This window comes from Puntigrus tetrazona, chromosome 1 (genome assembly GCF_018831695.1).
Source record: "Puntigrus tetrazona isolate hp1 chromosome 1, ASM1883169v1, whole genome shotgun sequence".
Classification (NCBI taxonomy): domain Eukaryota; kingdom Metazoa; phylum Chordata; class Actinopteri; order Cypriniformes; family Cyprinidae; genus Puntigrus; species Puntigrus tetrazona.
This window is the reverse complement of record NC_056699.1, coordinates 10,759,624-10,778,257: the sequence shown is the minus strand read 5'-3', so window position 1 is coordinate 10,778,257 and position 18,634 is coordinate 10,759,624. Positions and strand designations below refer to the sequence as shown.

Here is an 18,634-nt window from a genome sequence, read left to right as displayed (position 1 = left end):
ATAACAATTTAAAGCTATGAAATGACCCCATTTATATGCGTGGTATCTGTAAGTGTGTGAGTGAGTACTGTAGTCATTTTACACGATCATATGATCTCCACCATGAGGGGGAGCCACCATTATGTACAATAAAATCTCATGGAAGCGTCCATGTGAGTATTTGTCATAGCATTAATTTATTTAGCTATAAACATCTGGAGAGATGTTTTTACATTTGATCATTTGATATTTTAAGACATGATTCAGTTAAATTAAGTCCTTGTCCACATGCTATATATATATGTGTGTGTGTAGATATCTAACTCCCTCTTTTTTTTCCCTTAGTGGTATATTGTCAGACCTCTTCCCTGGCGTTACCATCCCAGAGCATGACTATGGTGTCTTGCAGTCCACCATTCATTCATCCCTGTGCGAACGCTCCCTCCAGCCCCTCCCAAGCATCATAAGCAAGGTCATCCAACTCTACGAGACCATGCTAGTCCGGCATGGGGTAATGCTTGTGGGACCCACTGGAGGTGGCAAAACCACTGTCTACCGTGTGCTAGCAGACACTTTGGAGACCCTGTATCATGCTGGCCACCAAAATCCCTTCTACCGCCCTGTTAAGACCTATGTGCTCAACCCAAAGTCAGTGAGCATGGGCGAACTTTACGGGGAGGTGAATCCACTGACACTTGAATGGCGGGACGGTCTTATGGCGCTTTGTGTACGGGCAGCAGTACAGGACTTCAGTGATGACCACAAATGGGTGATCAGTGACGGCCCAGTAGATGCACTGTGGATCGAGAACATGAACACGGTGCTGGATGATAATAAGATGCTCTGCTTGGCCAACAGTGAAAGGATCAAGCTCACGCCTTCCATACACATGATGTTTGAAGTGAGATGCTCAAGTCTTTGTTGAATTCCACACACTTTCTGTTTTCAATTAGAGGCTAGTCACGCACACTTACATGCTACGCTTTCTCAATCAGGTTCAGGACTTGGCAGTAGCGTCTCCTGCCACAGTAAGCCGTTGTGGGATGGTGTACATTGACCCAGAGGAGCTTAAGTGGATGCCATACGTTCAGACGTGGCTTACAAGTTTTGCAGAGAAGGTGAAACCTTTAAAAGTCTCAGAGTTCTCATTAGAAGCGTGAGAAGAACTTAGCAATATAAATAACTGGATGTAGAGTGGTTTCTAGTTCAGTTCTTAGACTTGTAGAGCTATTGCCATCTTGACAATGTGTTTTTTAGATCACAGAACCTATACGTGGGTATCTGATAGACCTGTTTGAACAATATGTGGAGAAAGGCCTGCAGTTCGTATCAAAGCACTGCGTGCAGGCCATTGCGCAGGTGGACATAAGTAAAGTCACAACCCTCTGCTGCCTACTGGAAGCATTACTGTTCAGCGATGGAGCCCCTAACCTTAAAATGGTATAATGCATCTCAACTATCACCAAAATGAATCAGACACAACATTCTAATATATGTTAGAAAGCTCCGGCTGGATGTCTTATTTATAATGCCAATTAATAATTTGTTGTATACTACTAATAAAATAAATAAATACATTTTATGTAGGTAGGGTGCATTAAATTAATCAAAATCATATTTATAAACATTGTAATATTAATTGTTAAAAGAAATTACATTTAATGTTATTTTTTAGCATTTTATTCATCAAAGAATCCTGAAAAAAGTGTACATTTTTTTAAATTGAGATTTATACGTCAACTGAAATCTGAATAAATGAGGTTTCCGTTGATGTATGGTTTGTTAAGATAAAACAATATTTGTCTAAGATAAAACTTGGAATTTAGAAAACTGGAATGCAAGTTTTAATATATTTACGGTAGGAAATATCTTATTTAATATCCTAATGATTTTTGGCATAAAAGAATAACTGATTATTTAGACCTATACAATTTATTTTTGGCTATTGCTACAACTGTACCCCAGCGAATTAAGACTGGCTTTGTGGTCCAGGATCACATATATTAAAATAGAAAACAGTTATTTAAATTGTAATAATTTTTCATGAAATTGCAGTTTTCATGTTTTTTTAATACTGCATTGGTAAGCACAAGGATTTTATTTAAAAAAAATGCTAAAACCACCTCAGATGACCCCTACTTTAAATATAAATGCTATTCACATTCAAAGACCCATCTATATTGTGATAAAAATACTTTACTGTACTGAGACAAAGCAAATTATTAATAATGTTATTTAAATGTTTTAACCTACTGATAATGCAATGTTAAATTTATAACCTGAAAAGAAATTCAGATTTATTTGCAGTCATACATTTAAGTACAGACATACATGATTTTCTGCTGCATTATGAGTTGCAAGTTGAATATGATGAATCAAAACCCTGGACTGGCACAGTTCAGGACATTCAGACTCAAAAACTACTGCACACTCATATTGATGTACAGTATTTCTGCGGTATCTAGAAATTGCAGTATGATGGTACTCAACTGTTTGCTTTGTCTGCTTTCTTTTAAATTTGTGTGTGTGCTTTTGTGTGCATGTACATGTAGGAGGCCAGCAAGTTGAACAGTATGTTGTGTCAGACGTTTGTGTTCTGCTACCTGTGGGCACTGGGGGGAAATTTGATTGACAGCCACTGGGACACATTCGATACATTCGTCAAGCAGCAGTTTGGGGACAACAATGATGCAAAGGTACATTTTATGTACACTGAAAAATTCCTCAGATCATTTTGATCAAGTATGCTTTGATCTGTTGATAATTTTATCAATAAACATATAGTAATGGGGACTTTCTCTTTTATTGTCATAATTTATGGCAATCACACCAGCTTCCTAATAAAATTTGTTCAGAAATATACACCACTATGTGCTACAAGATTTGGCTGTTTTCAGATCTGCAGCCATAATGTAAAAAGAAAAAAAAAAGCCACATTTTTGTAATTTTACATAATCCAAAAGGTAAAGATTTTTCTCTCTAGTCCCATTATAATGTTTTTTTTTCCAGTGGCTATACAGTAGCTATTTCTGTTTAATAACTGATGTGGAACATTGAAGACACTACAAACCTCCTCTGGGCTTTGACCCTGAAAAGAGCACATTAACCTGACTCAGAGGTCATCGTAAATTATATATAGCACCTGACTGGCTCAATTCTTTTTATAAAGACTTATGAGTTATGTCTTCTCTGTCTCATATGTCAGTTACTGTACATTCTTAAATGTGACCTTAGGAATATTTGATGAGAACTAGATTGAAGGAAAACAATATGTCCCAGACGTTTGTACAAGCATAAAGGGAAGGTGTGGTGTTTATGTGAGAAGGTCAGAATGCAGGGGAGAAGGTCATTGTTGGTATTCTACAGATCAAGACTGAATGAGCAAGGGAGGAGGGGGGAGTAGAAGAAACGGAAGTGGTGAATTTGATATGAACAAGACTGCTAGAACCTGCAATTATAATAAAGAAGGAAAAAAATATTTCTTGTCTATTCTCAGACCCTAGTGGGTGAACAGCATGGCTATCACTGTTAACTATACATAAACAACCCCCTTGTGATTATTACATTTGAACCAAGCAATATTTAGAGACCAACCAGACCAACCAACCAACAAGAAACAGATATATAGATAGATAGATAGATAGATAGATAGATGGCCCCCCTGACAACTTTTTAAAGATCTATAGCAGGTATCAAATTTGAAATGAGCTCATTTGCTGAATAAAACTGTCAAATGTCTCAGTTTAAACATTATTATGAATAAAATGTTGCAATATATGATTTGAAAGTCTTTTAGTTTTCATTTTATTCAAATTTAAAAATTGATTAAGATAGACATATATATAGATAGACAAATTTTGATTTCATAGAAAAGAGCAACTAGGATATCCTGCTAAACATCTAGTTTTGTGTTTTAATATAACTCTCTCTTTCTATAACAGTTGCCCAGTGGAGGTGATTTATGGAGTGTGTATATGAACTTTGATGCTAAATGTTTAGAGCCATGGGAGAAGATCATTCCCTGCTTCAGTTATAACAGTGAGATGCCTTTCTTTGAGATGTTGGTACCCACCACAGACACGGTGAGGTACGGATACCTGATGGAAAAACTGCTATCTGTCAATCACTCCGTGCTCTTTACGGGCATCACTGGAGTGGGAAAGGTAAGTCAGTGTGTGTTTAATTTGATCTAAAGTTTTTCCATTGTTCATCACTACAAATTTCTTACTAGGCTTATTTTGCATTTTAGTCTGTGGTGGCACGGGCACTGTTAAACAGTGTGCAGGAGAAAGCAGGTTATGTCCCTGTCTACATCAACTTCTCAGCTCAGACGTCATCAGCTAGAACTCAAGAGATCATTGAGTCAAAACTGGAAAAGAAGAGAAAAAATATACTTGGTAAGGGACATTAGGTATGATTTCACTGGTTGTGTAAACCCTCCTACTGAAAATCATCATCCATCATACAATAAAAACAATCTGTACATTTATGTATTTCAGGTGCTCCTTCTAATAAAAAGATTGTGGTGTTTGTGGATGATCTGAACATGCCAAAACTTGACAGTTATGGTTCTCAGCCCCCCATAGAGCTGCTCAGACAGTTCCAGGACTTCCATGGCTTCTATGACAGAGAAAAGTTCTTCTGGAAGGAGATACATGTAAGCAACAATGACACATAAAAAATACAATCATTCGTCATAATTCCTTCAGAGATGTTAAAAGATTTGTCCTTGTTTTATTTCACTGGCCAGGGTAGGACAAAATGTTTCTTATTCATGACCGGTATTGTTAAAACAGAAATAAATACAAAAATTTCAGGATATATATATATGTATATTGTGTGTCTATCCACATTAGTAGTGTAGTGTTTTTGTTGTAGCACTGTATAATTAGGATTTATTATTGAGGGTCAAGAACTGGGTGTACTGAAAAAGCCATTAATAGAATCATTAAAGAATCAGAATTGTTAACTAGAACCAGTTTGTTACTTTCCTTAAGATTTCCATTTCTAATCTTGTGCATCTGCTTTAAGACCAGTAGTTTGTGCAGAATCCTCAGAGACTTCACTTCAAATTTATCAAGCATTTTAACCGTTAAACATTTTCTCACTCTCTGCCTCACTATCTCTATGGGCATGGAAAATAATGTATGTTGTAACGATTATCTTATAATGAGCGGGACTAATGCTTGATGTTTGAAGTAGCTGCTCTCATTGTAATGTTGCCTTACCTCGGGAATGACTCCTAATTATGTATTTTTCATACACCAGCATCAAGCAATCGCTGTGCTTATTGAACACACACACACACACACACACACACAAACACACATACATACAAACAAAGATAAAAGTGCATAATATAAACAGGCACAATAATGCGATTTGGCAAGGTTACAGAGAAATATGGTGATCTGAGATGTAGTTGACCTCAATACTCATCTATCTCAAATATGAGTTATGATAAATAAAATGCATAAATATGATGATAAAAGAACCTGCTGAGGATTAAAAGAATGATTTGTGGGTCTCAAATGAGCTTTGCCCTTGGAGAAACTCATCTAGGTTAGTTTAGCTCTTTGGTGGCTGAATATGACTCTGCTTTGACTTTGACACACCAACATTTCCTGAATGATTTTTCTGTCATTTGAAGAGTAATTGGTCATTAAGTTTTCCAGCTGTCATGAATGCTCTCATTCTAATTTGGGTTTTAATCAATATTACATTAATTTCTTCTAGTAAAGGTTTGATGGGATTAGTGGAAGTGTCAGAAAAGTTAAATGATGTCCCTTGGATATTTTTTCTTATGCACTTATTCACCTTCTTCTCTTTGCTTCTCCTCCCTAAAGGATATGACCATAGCTGCAGCCTGTGCACCTCCTGGTGGAGGTCGCAACCCGGTAACCCCTCGTTTTATCCGCCACTTCAGCATGCTGTGCCTCCCAACGCCCTCTGAGCAGAGCCTCAAACAGATTTTTAAGGTCAGACATATGGTAACACTCATTTTGAATGAACATTTTATTTTTTAAATCCACATGAAATCAAAATTGACCCATTTACTTTCCTAATACATGTTTTCGGTCTTATTGTACTAATTTCGCTGGTACATGTCAAAATATAATAAATGCTTTGATTCTGAAGCAGCTTTTCTTTTTAGTTAACATTGTCATTTCCCCTGCAGCCACCTGGCTATGTAGCATCCAGTTATGTCCCTCTGGATAAAGTCAAGTCCTGGTCTACTTTTTTCTCATTCATTATCCAGTTTCTCTCGTAATTATGTCACATATATGTATGACAGTCAAAGGGTTGCCAACACGTCATGTCGACTTTAAAGCTGATGCATGCTGTGCCTGTTGATTCTCGAGACATCAAAGACTGAATCAGCCCATTGGTCTAAAAAAAGCAATGATCTTGAGCCGACTTAAAATGTGTTTCAAAAACTGGTGAGATACTTACCTAGACAGCATAGTAAAGATGAAAGAATGTTTCACTTGTATTTATGGGTGTTTGAAAAGTAGGTGACATAACATTGGCGAATGAGTTTAAAAAAGTATTGACAGGCATATTATTGTTTCATTCAACACCTAACTGGAAACTTGCTGGAGTGTTGCATTACCTTAACAACAAACTGATGTCAAAGTCCTTTGATATCTGTCTGGACTGGAGCTAAATTTCTTTCAGAGCAGTTCACTGAAAAATAAAAAATAGCAGAAAATTTACTCAACATCAAGTCATCAAATAAGTCTTGTCATATCAATTTCTTCAATAAAGTCATGTCATTTAAAATCCACAGATCAAGCACTGCTTATAAGTGGAAACAAATACAAACGGACATGTTTCGCAAAAGTGAATAGATTTTTTTTTTCCTCGGAGGAATTGTTATGGAATACGGACTCTTATTTTGCCCAAGGACAACTGTTGAAAGTTAAAAGCCTTACAAACACAGCTTTCACTTAACAAGATGTTAATTGATGTACTGAAGTCATGCACATTGCTTGTGGATTATTGTAATATGGTGAACAAGTAATACTACATTTCTGATGAAAAAACAAACATTTGTTTGTTGGCCTAATTTGCAATATTAGCAAATATTCATTTTTGAGTAAACTATTCCTTTAAAGCACAGGCACTACAACAATCACATTTTAACAATAAATTCAAAACTGTTCTTATTTCATTTAACAATACATGGCAGGTTCTGTTCTGTTCCATGATGTTGCATGTCTGTCTAGGTGTTTTTGAATATGTATCATGTGAATAACCCTTAAGGATCCCTTAAGCATCTGAATAGTGTTTGGTAGACATGACCCTTCACCAGTGTAATTGGACTTCCTCATTAAGTCAACCCACCAGCTAGTTGAGTTTTAAAATATGCAGTTTTCCACATCTCTAGTAGCTTCCTATATAGAAAGTTAATTGCAGAGTAGCTCATTAGGTATTGGAATGGAGCTGTCCTGGGTTCTGAAATGCTGTAGCTGTCAATGGTTCTGAACTGCCAGGCTCAGAGCAGAAACCAGTCCAAGCTCATTGAAAATACATACTTGTGGCAATTTGTCTGCAACATCAATATTACATACCTTGCTGCACCAAACCCAAACCAAACCCAACCTTAAACCTACCCTATAGTGTTTCAGAATGCAAAAATTATATAAAAAATGTATTCTCTGATGTAACTGTGCTATTTTGAACAAATCTACTGCTTTAGAAAACCCATACATATGAAGATGTACAAGTGACGATAAAATTCAAAAGTATCAGTTTTGAAATTTCACAACATTTTCACAATTGTGCAATCAGTTAGACTTTCTTAATCATAACTCTGGCCCTGTAAGTCTTACTTGTGTGAAAAGGAACACAATTTGTCAGTGTTGGACTGCTTCTAGTGTTCTATTCAACTTGAAACTGCTGTCACTCATACAGATAAGGTACGTTTCTTGAGTCGTGTGTGTTTCCAATGAGCCTGAGCAAATACTGGTCAATGCTGGAACTGTCCTTAGTACTCTTCAGACATTTCGCATTTCATTGGATAAATATTAAGTTCTTCACATGCTGTGCACATTGACTTTTCTTGTATGTGTTCATGTTTGCAGGCAATTTTGGGTGGATTTCTCACTGAGTTTCCCACAGCGGTGAAGCAGGCATCTGACAGCATTGTGGATGCTGCTGTTGAGATCTACCACCGTATGAGTCTAGACCTGCTGCCTACTCCAGCCAAATCCCACTATGTTTTTAACCTCAGAGATCTCTCTAAATGTGTGCAGGGTAAGAAACACACATATAACTGAACAAAGACATTTAAAGCAGGACGACAATCTCAAATAATTGTCATTTATAAATTGTATAATAATTTAAAACCTTGTTAAAATCACAATTCTTCCAAAACAATACAACTCTACTCTTTAACAATTCTACCCAGGGTCTTTAGCATCTGTTGCTTAAACCCACGAAAGGCTTGTAAAGAGCTTCTTTTATTTTGGAGCTCATATGAGCAATAAAAAATGCTTTCTCTTAATTTGAATAGGCACCTTGTCAGTTGTTAAATGTTCTTTTATGGTTTAGGACCATAAAGGGGCTGAACTATAGACTCTCAATAGGGATACTGTCAATGTAAACTAAAATCAGCCAGCACAGCCTCCATCTGATTAAGTTTTTTTATTAGCCAAAGGTCACAGACAAGTTCATCTGTTACTGTTCATTGATCTGTAGACTCAGAATTGATTTTCTACCAGTAGGCATTTTTGCTAAGAAATTAAAGACACAATGAAGAATCTGAAAGAAAATTATATTCATTCTCTGCTTCTGCATGTGTGTGCTTGTGTTTCTGTGCAGGTATGTTGCAGTGTGAGCCGACTACAGTGAGAGATCAAACCCAGATCTTCCGTTTATTCTGTCACGAGTGTCAGCGTGTGTTCCATGATCGACTAATCAACAACGAGGACAAGACCTACTTCCATACCATGATCTCAGAGATGGCCAGTAAGCATTTGACCCCTGAATACACTGTTAATCTTAATATAAACAGGTTTATTATTGTTGTTGTCATTATTATTTTTCAAAGCTGCTCCTTTTTCAAAGCAAAGGTCTTTTGTTTCATATGCTGATACTGTAAAAATAAATGTAATGTATACATAGAAGTTTTAAATCATAAATGCAGCCTTAAAATGATTTTATGAAATGTAAATTTTTAGAAAAAGTGGGTCAGAAAAAAGCAATATTGTAATTCTTCTTGTTTTGCAGAGTGACTTATCAGAGTGATATATTTATTTTTCTTTTGCCCTCAATCTGTCATCCTTTTGCTACAGTAAACAATAATGTCCTGAACTGCTTGTCCAACAGGTAAATATTTCAGCATAAACATAGAGCCGATGTACTTTGTGAATCAGCCCATCATTTTTGGAGATTTCATCAAGGTAAATGTATTTTGGGGATTGTCTTGATCTTTTTGCATCTGACAGTCTGTCACTGTTTTTTTTATTTTCCTTGCACAGTGTTTCTGTGTGTTAACTATTCAATACAGTAGTATAGATAGATACTCGCATAAAGATAGTTTGCTACAACAGTCGCTTGTCTTTTTGATTATGTGATGGCAGTGCTTGATATAATTTTACTAAATGATTGAATTACCACTGTTCAGGTTGGAACAGACAAGGCTGACCGTGTCTATGAGGATCTAACAGACATTGAGAAAATTCGGCAGGTACTACAAGACTACCTGGATGACTACAACACAACCTTTTCCAAGGAAACAAAGCTTGTGTTCTTCCAGGATGCCATTGAACACGTATCTAGGTAAGCAAGCAGCTTGTCTTTTCATCTGGTGATCACAAAACCTGGTGTTCAGATGACCCACCATTCAGCTTGGACATCTGGATTGGTTTACTAATGGAATGTTTTTGTTCGTTCACCAAATTGACTTTCTTTTCTTGCTATTCATCTTATTCCCTGTAAACAGAATCGCCCGCATGATTCGCCAAGAACGTGGAAATGCCCTGTTAGTTGGTGTGGGTGGCACAGGAAAGCAATCCCTAACACGTTTGGCTGCTCACATGTGTGGTTACCGCTGCTTTCAGATTGAGTTAAGCCGTGGTTATAATTACGACAGCTTTCATGAAGACCTGCGTAAACTTTACAAAATGGCAGGTGTGGAAGGCCAGGACATGGTATTCCTCTTTACAGACACACAGGTACAGCCAAAAAGAAATTTGATGATAAATTAGTTATTTTCATTTAAATATTATGTATAGTTTTAGTAATGTTGTTGTGTGCTTAAGGTTTTAAAGTGTAATGTTTGCCCTAGCTTAACCCAAAACCACACCTCTCCAAAACTCCTTGTAACCAATTCACAAGTCATGATTTATTGATTTGTGGATATGAATCTGGATGCAGAGGTTTTATCAGAGCTGTAGAGTAGACAGTAGGTCATCTTTGTTATGACTTTGGGCCCTCTGCCAGTGCTGTAATACTGTCTCGTGAAAGCAGAGACTTCTACTGCTTTGTGATTCAGCATACAGGCTCTGCAGCAGTAATGACCCCCTAAATTATCTCATGAACAGTTCCTAATGAGACAGACTCAAGCTGGTGCTATAGACAAGAGATATATGTTTTGAGGTGTATATTTGTGTGCCCATCTGTAGGGCTAATTACTAATGAGAATCGGAGTGTTTGATTGAATAGGCTGTTTTAAATGTCATTTATTATTGTGTTTTCATTGACTGAAGGGAGTAAATACTCTTCAGTGTTTTTCATAGATAGTCACTCACTGTTGAAACATTGTTTTTCAGATTTGCCCTTAGAGGGTGTTTGACCTTTCGTTTTAAATTCTATACCTGGAGCACCAACCCACGGGTGTGTGTGTGTGTGTAATGTTTGGATCGTTTTTTTTCCTGGATTTAACATATGAAAGAAACTGTTTACACAATAAGGAAAAGCAATTTTTAAATAATTTATTCTCCCTCATCAAGCATGGCCTGATGATCATACGGTATGGAAAATAGATTTACAATGTTAGATTTTCACTACAGATTTTTTAAGGGTGAAAAAAGTCACAGCAACAGTATGGTCATGATTTTTATATAAAAAGAAAATGACAAATAAATACATTAATTATGCTATAAATCATTAATTTTTTTTCCTTCTGAATGGCACTTAAAAAATGAATGTAGCTATGCAGATTTCATAAATATAACTGTACAAAAATGTATGCAGTGGAGGCCAGTTAAAACCTCACACTCCTAATCTCAAGAGGTGCGCTCCGTCTGATGCAAGATGCTGCTGTCATTAGCGCCCTTGTTAGTGCGCCTGCCTCCCATGCTGGTTCAAATCCGAGAATGCATGGCGAATAGAATTGGAGGGGTTTCAGCACACTGGTGTCGTGACCTGGATGGTAATGAGGTTTAGGCTAATGATACATGGGGCAACTTTTTGGGCAGTGTTGCCATCAGTAGGCAGCCAAGTGTGTGTAACTTGGATGCCCACAGATGGCAACACTGCCCATTGGCCTATGACCAATCTAAAATAGAAATTTGGATAACACTTCATTTTAAGGTGTCCATAATACAGAGTATTAAGCTATTAAGTACTTAGTAGTAGCCGTTGTACTTATATTTAACAAAATGTACCATGTAACTAAGTTATAACAGCCTGTAATTGTGTAACAATAGCTTTCTATTACTATATGTCTACATAATTACAAACTGTAATTACAGGCTGTTTCATAACTTTGTTACATAGTAAGTACATTTTGTTTAATGTAAATACAACGGCACCTACTAATTCCTTAATCAGGCTGTTAAGCTGCATTATGACACCTTAAAATAAAGCGTCACTGAAATTTGTTACCCATTCTCAATGGGAAAATGCCCAAGTGACATTGCTGAAAAAAGTTGTCTGGCAAAATTGCTTAAAAAGTTGCCCTGTGTATCATCAGCCTTAGGTTGGATATTGTGATAGAGGCCAGTTAGTAAAAGGTTTATAGGTAAACCTCACTCCTCTGATCTAAAGAGGTGTACTAGGGACTGATGGAGATGGCGGCCAGCATTTAGGTGCAATACAACCACCTTTCAACCAGTCATAGTATTAACATGATATTAATAACATGAACCAGTGTTGGTGGAATAATGTTGTGTGATCATGTAATTTGTTTTCTCATCTGTTTTAGATTGTGGTGGAGGAGTTCCTGGAGGATATTAATAACATGCTGAACTCGGGTGAAGTACCAAATCTCTTTGAGAAGGATGAACTGAAACAGGTGCTGGCTGCCATTAGCCCAAAGGCTAAAGAGGCCGGCATCTCTGAGGGAAATAGAGATGAGGTACATGACACAACCAACAACTATCCAGTCTTGCATATCCAAGACTTTTAACCAAGTGCAGAATACCGCTATATATTTTCAGCAGCGTTACATTCTGTTAGATGTCAGTTGTCTTATCGCTGTTTGTCTTTGTGTCTTCAGGTCTTCCAGTTCTTTATCTCTCGTGTGCGTGAGAAGCTGCATATAGTGCTGTGTATGAGCCCTGTGGGTGACTCTTTCCGCTCACGCTGCCGCATGTTCCCATCGCTAGTTAACTGCTGCACCATTGACTGGTTTGTACAGGTCAGAATCCACTTCTTCTCTTTCAACATTCTTTTTCAATCCAAAAATCACTGAGCAGTGAATTCATTAAACACATTACCACTAAACTGCTGCGCATACAAACCCCTGCCTGTATCACCCGCAACCAAACTTAACCATGCAGTGTTTCACTGTGCACATTTAAATGAATTCATTTTTATTCTTTCTAGCGCTGCACACATTTCCTGTCTAAAAAATCATTTTCATAGAGAGGAAATGTGTGCACTAAAAAGAATAACAATGACTTAATTTAAATATGCACAAGCACGGGCAAATGCTAATTATAGATGTGCCTTATTCACAAAAATCTGTGCTATTTACAGAAAGCAGGTGGTAGGCAGAGTTTTAATCAGCCTGCAAGATGGGCAATAATGTGTCATGTACATAGCTTTTGGCAGTTATTTTTGGGCTTGTTTGCCTAACTTGTTTAGTGAATTAGATGCTAAAACAACAGACAGCGAATGCTAACTACACTGTCAGTTTACATAATTAATTATTAGTGAGTTCCTCTTAAAGTAACATGAAAGAAAGTAGGAATTCAATGAAACCTAAAGGCATCCTGAAATACCCGTGGACACCAAAAGTGTATACATACACTACTGTTTAAATGTTGAAGTGTTTAAATGTTTAGTGCTCTTAAATATTAAAAATTAGCATTAGGATATTTATTTGATCACAAATACAGTAAAAGCATATTTTGTGAAATATTTTTTATAATTTTTTTTTTTAATCTTTGTACTTTTTTTGTACAATTTAAATTGTAATTTATTCATTTCATTCGTTTTTTAACATCATTACTAACATGATCTTTCAGAAACTTTTTTAATATGCAGATTTGATGTACATGAACATTTCTTAAAATTTAGAAAGAGTAGCATTTACTGTACAAAAAGCTCAAACTATCGAAAATCAACCTCGATGTATCTCTCACTGTTTCTATTGCACAGCTATGAAATGAGACCAAACCAAATATTTATTGCGGGAATTTTTATATATATCTTTTTTTCTTTCTTTCTTTTTTTTTATAAATGTGTTTTCGAGTGACCTGTCTAGTTTTGGTCTACATCAGGAATATGAGCACATTTATTCTCCATGGCCAATCTGTCCAGTAATGGCATGGGACATTGATAAGGAAAATTGCTACCCCAGTCCCTAATATGCATATTAAAGCGTCACTTATGCAAGACAGGCAGCAGTATACCAAGATGATAAGAAGCAACTCTCATTTTTGCTCATGTATATGCTTTAAAAAGGCTACTTATGCATTCCGCCCTTACTCACCCCTACAAGTCCATTGCTTCAGTTCTCTGTTTTCACAGTAATCGTGGTTGGGAACAGGGCTCTTGTCAGTAGCTGATTTACTCATGTCTAAAGGCATATCAGTGTGATTTTTGACTGGCGTTGGTTTAGGCCCTGAGAGAGAGAAATAGAGAGGGGGATGGAAAGTAAGGGAATCAAAGAGCCAAAGAATGTTTCAAGTAAAAATATGCATGCTGCTATCTCAAGCTAAATTAATAAAAGCTATTATACAATAGTTCTGTTCCTTGAATCTGTCTGAGTGACATTATAAAAATGCTTATATAGAGTATATCTGTATAAATTTTTCTGCTAGAGTACTGAATAGAAACTCCAGAAAATATAAATGTTCACTTTCTCTTCATTATGCCCTTTTAAAATGAATTTGTGACTGAAGCAATTGATCTTTTCTGGGCAAAGTAGGAGGAAACAGGAAGAGGAGGTAACTCCAAAGACAGTGAGGTCCTACCTAACCAGCTCAAAGACAAGGACAATAAAGCTCTCAGCCTTGGCTACACTGTAGAAAATGACTAGCTTCATGTCATGGTCAGAATAAACTTCTCAAAAAGAAGGAAAAATGAGACTTGGTCAAGACCTTTTGCTGGAGCAGTTAAGAACTCAGATAACAGACCCATTGACACAATGAGATTTATTAAGTCAGGTTTCTAGACTGTATGACCCGATCTGCCTGTCAACACCTGTGAAGCAGAGAGGGGCCATTTTGGGCCAAAGAGCTTTCCAAGAAAACTCAGATGTAACACCATTATGGAACTGTCTCAGTTTTTCTTCAGAGTACTGCTCTTTGGCCATCTGCCTCTCTGTTCTCAAGAAGGTGCTTTCAACTACCTTTCTGTTGTTTGACAATGTGGCTGGATCTTCTGTCCAAGGGTATCTAGCATTTCACTGTGGTCATCGACAAGTACATGTAAGCCCACTCCTCACCACATGCAGTTCTTTTTCTTCAGCAAGGGTCATCTCTTTGCTGCCTGTCTGGCAGTTTTCACAACAGCAGCCTCCACACCTTGGTTCACATGCAGCACCGATACTGTCCCATCTCCACCACTACAAGTCACAGGTAGTGGCTGCAGAACTGAACTGCTTAGGTTGGATAGATGAGGCTTGCTGACGTAGTGAATGATGGATAGCGGCTACACAAGTGAGTTCTTCTTACTTTGCAGCAGCAGTCATCGTAGACCTTGTGAAATGCATTCTGGACATATAAGTTGAAACTGCAACCTCTTCAAATAGCTTACAAAACAGGCAACGCTTTGTTTTGACAAGGACTTTCACGCCTCGACACCATGGACCACAAGTATGATGTCTTCATTTCTGAGGTCAAGTCTGTCAGCTGCCTCATGACTAATATAGTTGGTGTCTCAAGCTAAGTTAATAAGAGAACCAATCTTTTGTCAAGCATTAGCTGTATCCTCCAGAACCATCATAATGACAGGACACTTCACTAAGCCATTTTCCGCCAGAAGGTCTTATTGATTTTTGGTGCATGAAAGGTCCTGAACACTCTTCATTTGAACCCAGTCGCCTCTGAGCTTAAGAGAAAAGGCCAATTAGAATTGTCAAGCCACTCCCCCTAGTCTGAGCTGTGAAGCAACAGGTGACCCAGTGTTTGCAAGTGGAAGAACTTGGAAAAAGGCACACAGATCCCTAAGGAATGGTGCAGTGATTGCAAGGGGGCAGTGCTTGCCAGTTCAACATCTGATCCCGAAAGGGAGTGGTGAGAACCTTGAGCCTATAACCAGGTCAGGGTCAACTGTACCAAATTCAAGGCACAAATTGTTGACTGGAAATGTGTGAAGGTCTTCCCTCCTCTTCATGGAAGTAAGCAAAACCAGGCGTGAAAGACAAAAACTATAGGTCAACTGACTCAATTGGCTCAAAGCGGCTAATAGTCCTGAAAGGACGGTGGAAAGGTCCCAAAAATCTACCGGTCTACCGTGTCCATCATCGGATGTAAGGAAATTCAAGCACCCAGAAGGACATGGTCAGAAAGACATCTCAAAAGGCGCTCTCAACGATCATGCAGCTCTGGGAAATTACTCTTTTAGCCAGCTTACTCAGTTGAAGGACCGTGGCACACAATGTGCAAGCCCAGTGCGATCACCGCTGAATTGCAAAGTAAACATGGCTGAAAATTGGTTTCAATTGGTTTCAAAGCAGAATTCTGAATGAGTGGTTGCTTGTCACCATCTTATATACCCATATGTGTGGGGGATTGGCTTGGCATGCAAATTCCACCTGACAATTTTCATTGGCCTTTTCTTTTAAGCTCATAGGTGATTGGGTTTCCAGGCTGGATCTCAAGACGTCAGTTATTGACATAACATAGTGACTGACTGAAAGGGAATGTAATTTATAATAATAATAAAAAACTATATATTTTAAAGAAATGTATCACAATAGTTGCATTTAAAATAAATATGTAAAAAGAAAATTCTAATCTTTTTTAGTTCAATTTTCACAGTTTTGTTATTACATTTCATATTTATTTTGCACCAAAGTTTTCAAAATTTTAAGTAAAAAAAGAATTTTCTTATCAAATTAATAATCTCNTTTTTTATAAAAACACCACAGTCACCTAAAATAATATTTTTGTATAAAGAATACATTTATAATTCAATATAATACATTTTTGAAATCTTTCGAGAAGGTAATGAAAAAGAAAGGGGGCTTTAGAAAGGCTTCAGGTGTTCACATACATACAGACTGTGCTTCTATCATTCAGTGTCTCTTTACTGCCATTCTTTTGTTTCATTTTCTTATCTAATGCAACAAATGTTCACTGACCTCTGTGAGCTGTTTGGTTAAAAGGAGTGTTCTGCTAATTACTATAAACTGTGTGTGTGTGGTTTGTTTGCATGTAGAGTGTTGATTTTATTTGTTGTTTTATCTATTGTAGTGTTGTGTTTGTGAGTTTGATGAATGGCTATATGCTGTCCAACTGCAGCTGCTCATTAATGTTAAGCAGCAACCCCATATGTCTGTTCACCCTGCTTTTATTTGCTTATTTGTTTCCATCAGTGTGTGTTTGTTTACTTGTATACACACACACAAATGCACTCGCCACACAATTTTCAGGGTGACCGCTATGGTTCTTGCAGAATGAAATGAAAGAATAGTCTATTATGTCTTCGGTGCAATCTGCATGCTATTTTTGTACTTGAGGAAGCCAGTACTTTGCATAAATAAGTCAAAAAAAGAAACAGTGCACCCCAAAATGATGCATGATGTGAGTTTTTTAAAGATCTATTTAATTACAATTCAGTAAACAACTTCTATGTGCTCAATCTGCGATGTTTTCACAAATGTTTACATTGTAGTCATGGAAATTTACTCTTTCTTTCCATGTTTATTTTTCAGTGGCCCCGTGAAGCATTGCTTTCTGTGTCCCAGACCTTCTTCCAGAACGTGGAGTTTGGCAGTGAAGAGATGAAGCAGTGTTTTTCAGAGATGTGTGTGGAGATCCATGTTAGCGTGACTGACATGGCGGAACGTTTTTACTCCGAACTGCGCAGACACTATTACACAACGCCCACCTCTTATTTAGAGCTCATTAACCTTTACCTGAGCATGCTGGGAGAAAAGAGACATCAGCTGCAGGCGGTGAGGAGATCAGGCTATGGTTGATACATGATTACTTAATATTGTGGATTCTAACTACAATTATTACATGCACTTTTTAAGAAGAAATTCACTTTTTTTCATTTTAAAGCCAGCGATGTGTCAACTGGATGATATATTAGTTAGAGTAAAGGACCCATCAGAGCTAAACAAACAAAAATGTGTGAAATATAATGTGTTTGTCTGCACAGGCTCGAGATCGTGTGAAAAATGGTCTTACTAAACTGCTGGAGACAAATGAACTAGTTGATAAGATGAAACAAGACCTCTCTGCTCTGGAGCCTGTGCTTGAACAAAAATCAATCGATGTCAATGCTCTCATGGAGAAACTCGCTGTGGATCAAGAGAATGCTGACCAGGTATGTGTATTACTAATATTTTTTTTTTCAGGTCCACATGTAATGCTATACCTACTGTATGTTGGAATGTTCCAAAACACATTAAAATCTTTTGATTTGTCATATGAACTTAAAACTGCTTTGAAGAAGTACATCTTCTGACATTAAGAATTGCTCTTATGGAACTCTTTACCTGCAGGTGCGTAGGGTTGTGAAAGAGGACGAAGCTTTAGCTAAGGTAAAGGCAGAAGAGACTCAAGCCATTGCAGATGATGCACAGCGTGATTTGGATGAGGCTCTGCCTGCACTCGACAGTGCCAACAAGGCCCTGAATGCCCTGGATAAAGCTGACATATCAGAAATCCGTGTCTTCACCAAACCACCAGACCTCGTCATGACTGTGATGGAGGCAGTGTGCATCCTTCTCAACAACAAGTGAGTCAAATTTTTATATTATATTACATTGTAATATAGAGTGCTACAGAAGTTCTAAAACTCAGAACATCTCAGTCTGGATACATCGTCCCGAGGTCAATGGGTTTTTCAAATGGGTTAATCACCTGAAATATTGTTTACGGTTTCAAGTCTTATTCTATAAAACAAAATACATCATTAATGCCTATCTCAAGTTTAGGCCTTTACGTGCATTTAAAAATGCGGTTGATAGCAAAATGAGGACACATAGTAATGTTATTACACCAAACAGCATTTCTGCAATAATCCAAAAGCAAAAGAAATATATATATATGACATTATATTATATTATATTATATTATAT

General features: G+C 37.2%; 1 protein-coding gene across 1 annotated transcript in view; it reads left to right on the top strand.

Annotated features, from left to right (window-relative positions):
• The window catches only part of LOC122347930 (dynein axonemal heavy chain 6-like), a 64,640-nt gene that overhangs the window by 21,352 nt on the left and 24,654 nt on the right, over nucleotides 1-18,634 (top strand). The window contains exons 36-53 of the mRNA XM_043243179.1: nucleotides 325-880; nucleotides 975-1,097; nucleotides 1,237-1,419; nucleotides 2,532-2,675; nucleotides 3,921-4,142; nucleotides 4,229-4,376; nucleotides 4,479-4,636; nucleotides 5,826-5,957; nucleotides 8,067-8,238; nucleotides 8,806-8,952; nucleotides 9,313-9,386; nucleotides 9,611-9,765; nucleotides 9,929-10,160; nucleotides 12,134-12,286; nucleotides 12,428-12,568; nucleotides 17,258-17,500; nucleotides 17,710-17,877; nucleotides 18,056-18,291. Coding sequence (XP_043099114.1) covers nucleotides 325-880; nucleotides 975-1,097; nucleotides 1,237-1,419; nucleotides 2,532-2,675; nucleotides 3,921-4,142; nucleotides 4,229-4,376; nucleotides 4,479-4,636; nucleotides 5,826-5,957; nucleotides 8,067-8,238; nucleotides 8,806-8,952; nucleotides 9,313-9,386; nucleotides 9,611-9,765; nucleotides 9,929-10,160; nucleotides 12,134-12,286; nucleotides 12,428-12,568; nucleotides 17,258-17,500; nucleotides 17,710-17,877; nucleotides 18,056-18,291 — 3,387 coding nt within the window. The remainder of the gene's footprint in view (nucleotides 1-324; nucleotides 881-974; nucleotides 1,098-1,236; nucleotides 1,420-2,531; nucleotides 2,676-3,920; nucleotides 4,143-4,228; nucleotides 4,377-4,478; nucleotides 4,637-5,825; nucleotides 5,958-8,066; nucleotides 8,239-8,805; nucleotides 8,953-9,312; nucleotides 9,387-9,610; nucleotides 9,766-9,928; nucleotides 10,161-12,133; nucleotides 12,287-12,427; nucleotides 12,569-17,257; nucleotides 17,501-17,709; nucleotides 17,878-18,055; nucleotides 18,292-18,634) is intronic.